Here is a 9,240-nt window from a genome sequence, read left to right on the forward strand (position 1 = left end):
AATTTTTTTTCTTACATATAAAAGACATATTATATTTTAGTTCTGAATAGATGTACCACTGAATAGTAATGGATATGTCGGTGAACACCAATTAAAAAAATTCAAAATAATACTGGAAATATTGGTTAACGTTATCATATTACAAAATCTACAGTGGGATACATAGAGTTTGTATAAATAAAAATATCTCACATATGTGGAGTTCAGAGTCTAACACATATCAGATCTATAGGCATGAAAGCGGAGGGTATAAAAGATCGGGTCAGTCCTCCACTCTTTACCAGTTGCGAAAAGCAGCTAGACCATACAAATGTTTCCGTGCACCGTATGCGCGAAACAGTTTTCTAAAAAGTCAATTTTAAATCGCCACGTACGAGAATGTAAAGTATGGTGGTTCAACCTGTAACATTAGTTTTGCGCGAAGATACAAATTAATTCAACATTCGCAAGTTCATCAGTTTAGCCCAATTTCAGCCACACCAGACCACCGATATCAAGGGCTTCAAAAGTCGCATGATGACTTAGGCCTAAGGTGGTGCCTTGGGTATTAGTCTAGCTGATTATTATTATTATTATTATTATTAACCCCCAACCGCTTCAAAATCTCCTAAACGTCGGCGTATCCGAGCAATCGGCGGACGATTTTCTTTAAAACATCGAAGAAGTCTCCGTTCTTGAGGACGCTATCGTCAGTTCTCGGTATACTCCGAAAACGACCCAAACAAACTCCGAAATATTAATTTTAACATTAAAACCAGCATTAATGATGTATTTAAAAAATCACTTAAATAAGAAGCGGGGCTTAAAGTGGAACATTTTTATTCGCGTGAGATACGTACGCGAATTGAACGATGGTGCGGAAGTCGAGGCATTACCGTATTTCCAGTGCAAAACTCAAGCAACACTTTTACCAGATGTAATACCAACACAAATAGACTCGTGTGTCAAGCAAATAACACACGCGATTGAGGAATTCCAAGACATGGGCAGTGGCTGTACCATAGACCGTATCTTGTTTCTTCAAATCGATAATATAGCGTACATACCGCTGGTCGGGGGTACGTATATAAATCTCCCCCCTGAGCTCAATAATACCGGCAAAGGAGTATTAAATATTAAAACCAAAGACCTGAAGTGTTTCTCGTGGTGCGTCTTCGCTAAACTTAATCAACAACCTTCAAATTCCCATCGCGATAATCAGAATAAATACGTCATGTTTGAAAAAGAATTAGACTGCAGTGACATTTCGTTTCCTTTCGAAATAAATCATTTTAAACTCAAAAAAATTGAAAATAAAAATAATCTATCTGTCAACGTTTACGGCTACGAAAAAGTAGTTTTTCCTCTTCATGTAAGCGAAAACAGAGCCCCCGAAGATCGGGAAATAGATCTGCTTTATCTCAAGTCAAAACGAAACCAACTTTTTTGCATAAATACGGATATTAGTCGACTATTAAGCCATTTCACAAACCATAACGGGAAAATTCACGTGTCGTTCTTGCTTACATCGCTTTTCAGGACAAAATAGTGCTAGAAACCATAGTGAACACGTGAAAAACTGGAACGTTCACGACCCCCAACTTGTCAAAATGCCACACAAAAATCCCGTTTTAAAATTCGAAAAAATTGATTAGCTTCAAAAGGTAAAAAATGATTTCGCGGATTTTGAATCTATAATTGACAGAATCCAGTCTTGTTTACCCGATCCCTCATTATCATCAACAACGAAACTTTCGGAGCACGTAGCTTGTGGTTTTAGTTACGACGGTATTTATATTTGGTTTAATTAAAAAGTTTATTTTCGCTACTACGTTTATCATTATTACAGGAAAGCCAAATGCCCCTGTTACGTATAGGGGAACCGACGCTATCGACATTTTTCTTGAAAGTTTGTTGATGGAACGGAGCACCATCACCAAATTATTGAAGGAAAATATTTCAATGAATCTCACACCAGTCGAAGAAGAATTGTGCTACTACTCGATATTGACATGCACTTGTTTATTGAACGTGACATTCGGGGAGGAGTTTCGATGATTAGTCACCGCTACGCCGAAGCCAATAACCCGTACATCCCCGAAAGCTACGACCCCAATAAAGAGTGTAATTACATCATGTACCTCGACAAAAATAATCTCTACGGGTTCGCCATGGTCGATTACTTACCCACGAGTAGGTTCGCTTGGGTTCCCGTCGAAGACCTACTCGACTACACCCATAAACATGTGCTTACTTTATCACACGAGTCTCCCTACGGCTTAATTTTGGAAGTCGACTTGGAATACCCCGTTGAGTTGCATCATGAATACAACTGCTACCCCCTCGCACCCGAATCTCAAAGAATAACTACGGATCAATTTTCTTCCTATGACAAACTGATGCTTCAAAGATTAAACCTCCCCGCAAAAGACACTCTGCCTAAGCTCGTCCCTAATCTCAACAACAAAGAGCGATACGTAGTTCACTTTCGTAATTTAAAATACTACGTATTGAAGGGACTTAAACGCACGAAATTTCACAGAATACTCTCTTTCGATCAATCTAACTGGCTTCGCCCATTCATAAATTTCAATACCAAAAAGAGGAAACTTGCCAAAAACAGTTTTGAAAAAGATTTTTTCAAACTTTTAAACAACTCCTGTTTTGGTACGTTATTAATCAAACTAAATGAAAAATAAGTAGATTATTTTTTTACCAACGGTATTTATTGCGCGAAATAAATTATTTTGGTTTAATAAATGTAATTTAATTTATACGCAAGTAGCCACGAATAAAATTTATCGGAATAATAAGTACTAATCTCATTTCGTTTCAATAATAGGTTAAACAATGGAGAGCTTGAGAAATCGGATAGATTTCCATGTCGTACAAACACCCGAGTGAGCTATTAAGAAAGCGTCTTCTCTGGCATTTGAAAAATTCACGATTGTCCACAACGAACTCGTGGGTATTCATTTGAAGAAGAAGTCACTTACTTTGAAGAGACCAATTTACACCGGTTTCACCGTTTTGGATATTTCGAAACTAACTATGTACGAGTTTCATTACGAGTTCACGCGCAAGACCTACGGTGAGAAGGTCCGATAACTTTTCACGGACACGGACAGCCTCCCGTACAATATAGAAAAGGAGGACGTTTACACCGACTTCGGAAATTCCTCCCATCTCTTCGATTTCTCGGGGTATCCCACGAATCATCCTCTTTTCAATGACGTAAACAAAAAAGTCATTGGAAAGATGAAAGATGATATGGATGGGATCCCTATATGGGAGTTCGTTGGGCTTTGCCCCACAATGTACTCCGTCCTTTCGGAAAGGGGGGAGAAAAAACCGCGAAAGGTGTTTGTAAGCGAGTAGTGGAAAAGGATATCCGACACTCGAGTTACCGCGACTGCCTCATGGCTACTCGAATTACGAGCAATTCTATGAAGCGGATCGTCAATCAGAGGCATCAGATATTTACAGTCTCAAAAAACAAAATGTCTCTTAATCCATGCGATAATAAAAGGTATATTTTGGGGGACAGCATTCGAACCCTATCGCATGGTCATTACTGGATCGATATTTTAAATCGCCAATAGTTCAGTCTTCTATTGTATTACTATTAAAAATTTATTTTGAACTTAAAGCGTAATGTAAATAAAATTAAACTATCTTATTTAAATGATATTTTTAATTTAACGTAAAAATTTAACTAACTTTTTAAATTTTTACTTTGATGTAATGTAAACTGTGGAGATCACCAAACAAACCCACTGGTGTTATTTTGAATGTAAAATCTAAATTAAAGAAGTTTTACTAAGTAATTGAAAATTTATTGAATACCTTCAATACATAAATTCTTTTATCATTTTATCATTTACATTTTTATTTTTAGAAAATCTAGTCACAATATCGAACATTTTTACACCCCTACATCTATTAAGAGCAAAATACACGCAAAAACCTCCACACGTCACGCTTCGATTTCCTTGAAGTTGTAAAGAGTTAAATGTCACAGTTTTACTATTTCTTTCGACAAAGTCATTAAAGCGAAACATATCTGGGGGGTTACCGTAGGAGTCGAACATCTCGGTATTTGTATTATTCTTCGAGAAATACAAAACTATCCAGTGCTGACCATCGTCATTCGACGTATCCGTGTTCACGATATACAGAGATGGAAACGTCGTCCGCGGCGAATACACCTCTAAATAAGTCTCTGGTGAAATTATCTTTCTCCAAAATTCTCGTTAGCTGCATTGTTTCCATTCTAGTCAAAGATTACGGTTCGGTTCTTATCAATTTCAATCAAACTCTGGAATTTCGCGTAAACAATTACGGCAATCGTTTCGGGTAACGCGGAAGCGAATTTCATTTCCAGCCTCAAATTTCCGTTTTTAACAAGATGAAAATGAGAGGCATTGTTCAATAAATCGGCGGTCAAATCAAAGACGAAAAGGCAATTTCCACCGGCATAATCTTCGCGACTTATTTGGTTTCCCTCGTCAATGTTCCACTGACCCGTTTGGAGAAATAAATTGGTGTACGCTTGGATGTAGCTACGCTCCACGAAGTTAGGTGTTAGGGCTTTGTGTGGTACGCTACTGCCGTCGACGAACAAACCAATGTGGTTTAAATTGAAATGCTGGAAATTATATGGCGACGATTTAAGTTCACCCAGAAACGCGTTTTGCTCAACCATCCCGATTACGACTTTATTCGGAATTTGTCCTGTAAATAAATGATCTTGCACGACGCTCATGTTGCCTCTCGGAATCGAAAACGACATCACATCCGTGCGGGAAATTGGGTACTTCGCTCTCGACATTTGTAACACTTTGGCGTGTGATAGTGGGATTTCGGGAATTAACTTGACTTTCCTCAAATACAACGAAGCTGATTTAATGTCCAATTTACATTTTACGTCAGAGTGTAAACAAAATTCGGTATTTGATTTCCCAAAAACAAATTTTAAATCCCCCAAGTTCAAAAGGAAACGTAAATGTTGACAAATATCTAAATGAAGAGCGCCGATCATATCTATAGTTCCCTTTTGAGCGAAGTTGGCTCTTTGTAAGAAACCTTTATTGTTCACGAAATCGTTGAACTCGTACGCCGTGTCGCCATAGAATAGGCCGCTGGTAAGATGACTCGTTTTAGCAGAGTCTCCAAAGGTTAACATAATTTGAATTATACTTTTGTACGGGTAATTCTGAGCGGAAGGAGTAACTAATTTTTCGTTTAAAAATAAGTGGACTTCGGGAAATAGACTGTTCAAAAACAAATTGATGGGGGCTACATTATCCGCCGGGGTCGTAACCACACCCGCCGGAGTAACAACGGCGGCTTTAGGGTAAGATCCGTTTTCCATTTTCACATCCACCTGAACGTGAAGGAGAGTTTCTGATAGGTTGATGTACGCTTCGGAATTCCCACTAATGCAAAACGTTCACGCTGAATTGTTGCTAATGCTGGAAATGGGGTGGTATTCGATCTATTCGCCACCGATAATCCCCGTTTGCGTTAACGGGACTTCGAAAAGTTCCAATTCGGAATTCACGCAATCACTAGAGTTCGGATGTATCAACGCCATTCTAAGACTTTATGAAAATATATCGGCGTAAGAACGGCACGATGCTTTCTTCTTCTTGGTTTTAGCTCGAGTGACTTTGCGCGATGCTCTACGCCTCTTTTTAATTCCAGATCCCGTCATTTGCGTAACGGCTTCCGCGGTTGATAACAATGCCTCTTTACCAGCGCTCTTAGATCTCTTCGCTAGCGATGATTTAATTGGGATACCGCTAGCGACGTCAGACACGAATTTCGCTCCAGTATCGAGAAATTTTCTTCCTAGAAACTGGGCTCCGCGCTTCTAAAGCGGCATGCCGAAGCGAGTATGTTACCCAAACCATAGCCTCTCTGGACACCCACGCCACGATACACGGGGATTGATCCATATCCAGCCTGATTTAAATAGTACCTTCAGTAATCGCTTACGGAGGAAATGTATTGCGGACGTCTCATGATGTTCGTAATTCGTTACTTTTCATTAAACTGAGGAATACTTGTTCCCGACACTCGCTATAATAGAGTGAGCCAGGCCCTCCGCGGTCTAAAATGTAGAGTAACGTGCACCTTTCCACGTTCAAATTGCACGGGGTTCCCCAAGTCGTCCATAAGATTAATTTCGATAGTTTGTATGTTGGAAGAAGCGGTGGGTAGGTAATGCGGACGAGAAAATTCAGTATTCACAGTTTCCCCGTCTTTTCCTTTCACGTTAATAATTCTTAAAAGAGGGACGTTCCTGTCCCCCACGATCGTATTTTCAACGATGTCAGAATAGACAAACAATGAATGTAATCCTTCGTCCATATCTACGGTATAAGGGGCTAACGAAGATTTTCTAATTTCAAATTCACCTTCTTGCTTAAGAGAAAATCCCAACATCATCGCTATATCGGGAGGGATGATACAGTAAAAACTCTTAGTTATATGAACCTCAACTCGTTTCGGATGTATATGGTATTTGAACTCGACCCTTTTATTCTCAAATTTTAACATTTCAAGTAAATCTTCGATAGAAGATAAATTTTCTCTAGGTATATACCTAAAATCTTCCAGTTTGGTATCATCCGATCTAACTCGCACTACCCGTTCTTCTTTGATATTATTCCGCGTTCTAGGATAACTTATTTCCGCTAAACTTTCTTCGTAAGGTCCATTCAGCTGAACATTCTCCGGAAGGTAAGCTCTGAATTTGCTCAGAGTATTACCCGGAAAGTAATTGAGCGAAGAATCGGATGGTAGAGTGATATAGAAACTCATTCTAAGTGTACTTCTTGAACCCAACTATCAAATTGCGGTCCGTACCCCTTCCAGCGCTGGTACGAGTAACTCGACTGAATGATCAGATTTCCGTCGCCTCCTGAGCACTTTTTCAATTTTTAACGCGCAAGTGTCAAGATCTTTTGTACTTCTTCATTGTAAAAAATTCTTAAAATGGGCTCCGAATCTAGCGCCTCCAGTTAATATACCGGTGGTTGTCTCCGTATCTGCTTAATCACTCGAAATAATTCTTCAGAATAATTCGGGAGATATCTTTTTTCGAATAGTCCCTTGTTTTTGCTTATTCTGACAATATCTCCAATTTCGAAGTCGTACTTTATCGAAGTCTATATCTCCGTACAAATGTTTCCAAGTTATTTTCGAATTTTCGGGATTTACATTGACGGGTTTACATTTAATTGCTCGGTGATAACTGTTATTATAGGCGCTAACTAATTCTTGAAGCACGTCAACGTACTTATAAGTATTTTTCCTTGTAAAATATCGATACATTCTCGATTTAAACGATCGAATAAACCGCTCAACGACGCTGGCTTTCACTTCAGAGTTCGTCGCGAAAAATTCTATTTCGCGGGAATTTAATTCGGATTGAACGGCTTTACAAACAAACTCATTCCCGTGGTCACTCTGCATTCGCTTTGGTTTCCTTTCACCATCTAATATCTTTTTTAGAGCGTTCACTATAGTCTCTCCTTTCTTATTTTTCACCGGTTCGACGTAAGCGTACTTACTAAAAATATCAATACACGCGAGAATATAGCGATACCCATTGTTTAGCCTGGAAAGTTTCTGGAGGTCAATGAGGTCGGCTTGCCATTGATCGTCAATGCCGTACACTATCGTTTTATTTCTTTTGTATCGCCACTTTGCATTTTTATGTAGAGTATAGGTATCTTGGTTTTGTAAAAATTCCCTCACATTTTTCAACGTAACTTAGATACCCTTTTCTTGAGCAGAACGATATAGTCCTCGAACGCCAACGTACCCGCCAGAGTCCGCTACGTCGTAATAGATCTTTTCTAGCTTATCTGTAATTAGTGTAATTTCCATGTGTGGGTGTCGTGTAGTACAATATTAAGAAATCAAATTATTCGACTATTACAAAAATTAATATAATTAAAACGACGGTTAATAATTTTGGATTTTTCGAAAATGATATAGTTAATGTGGATACGATACTTTCAGCTACAACTTCCGTGCAACCATCCATTATGAGATATGGGATTGAACTAAATAACAGTAACTGGTGGTTAAATGTTTTATTGGTAAATACATTCAAATCGTCACCCACTGATTTTGTCTAGGTGGTGACGTGTTAAAAGATAAGGATTTTAAAGAACTTATTCTAGTAGGATTCTTGATATATTTTTTGGTACATTATTGTTTTGCAATACTTCGTAGAAGTTCTTGAATCCCGTAGGTTCGGAATTTGACTTGTTTTTCTAACCGAATCGTAAATTAAATCGATTACGTTTGATCCAGAAACGACTCGTCCTCCAAATGTCATTTCACCGAGTTCGTTCCACGAAATAAAACGTAATGTCCAATTGTACAACGATATCGCGTCGGTAAGCATACTTGACGGAATAGAAGTCGCAATTTCTTCGTACCACATTTTGTTTTTAACAGTCTGTTGTTTTTCAACTGGTTTGCGATTAGATATTATGTGTCGCTGCAAAGTTTGATTATGGAACGTTAATTTTTCGCATTCGGTCATATTGGGATCGTCGAGGATCGTTTTCATTTCTTTATCCAAGGATGGTATTTCACTGGGAACATCTTCGGGGTAAGCATTCTTCATTCGACGTAAAGCGTCTTCAGACACTAAAATCATTTTTCGGGCCATTTATTTATTAATGGCGCGGCTTATCGCAGCGCCGGCGACTGAGCTAACGATTGAAAGAAGTGGAGCCAACAAAAACGGGAGAAATCCACCCTTCTGAATTAGAATCTGTTTTCTTTTAGCGAGAGGAATTTTTGCGCAAAGATGATGTAAGGCTTTACGATGTTTCTTCAATCGACTCTTTTGTCCATCTGTTAACTGAATGTTCCCGCGTAGTACATTTATACAACATTCGACCAGCGCTAAGATGGTGTCGCGATTCGCTAGTTTAATGATAGCTTTCCTCTGTTTCACATTACACGTGCTCAAATATTTTATAAAATCCAAATTTTTACACACACGTTTTGACGTTGCTATAGTCATTTTGATTTTATTTCGGGACGAAAATCGCGGCTTCTTCTCCCGGTATGATCCCCGTTCGCAGCCGATATTCATCCGCGGTATTTGGTTTCAAGTCGATGAATAAATAACCGTATGGTTTCACCACGGCTTGACGAAACGCGTCAACAACGAATTTGCTATTAGCCGGTGAAATTTGTTTAGCGATATTTAGCACGCTGGAAACGTCT

At 38.8% G+C, this 9,240-nt stretch overlaps 1 protein-coding gene across 1 annotated transcript; it reads right to left on the minus strand.

The window, feature by feature from the left end:
- Positions 1-4,125: 4,125 nt before the first annotated feature.
- On the minus strand, positions 4,126-5,353 carry LOC149928555 (uncharacterized protein F54H12.2-like). The gene is made up of 3 exons (XM_090157917.1): positions 4,981-5,353; positions 4,322-4,878; positions 4,126-4,236 (listed from the first exon to the last, which is right to left on the minus strand). Exons 1-3 carry the CDS (start codon positions 5,351-5,353, stop codon positions 4,126-4,128), a joined length of 1,041 nt encoding a protein of 346 aa, XP_090014043.1.
- Positions 5,354-9,240: the final 3,887 nt, after the last annotated feature.

The sequence above is a fragment of the Leiobunum rupestre genome, chromosome 9 (assembly GCF_980474605.1).
Source record: "Leiobunum rupestre chromosome 9, qqLeiRupe1.1.hap1, whole genome shotgun sequence".
Classification (NCBI taxonomy): domain Eukaryota; kingdom Metazoa; phylum Arthropoda; class Arachnida; order Opiliones; family Sclerosomatidae; genus Leiobunum; species Leiobunum rupestre.

Bases quoted from the DNA above. Each gene is read 5' to 3' on its own strand.
- LOC149928555 (XM_090157917.1), bottom strand. From the start codon at position 5,353: ATGGAAAACGGATCTTACCCTAAAGCCGCCGTTGTTACTCCGGCGGGT. The intron at 4,879-4,980 runs GTTTCCTTTTGA...ACATTAAATCAG, and splicing joins AGATATTTGTCAACATTTAC to CTTCGTTGTATTTGAGGAAA. The intron at 4,237-4,321 runs GTAATTGTTTAC...GAAACAATGCAG, and splicing joins CGTTACCCGAAACGATTGCC to CTAACGAGAATTTTGGAGAA.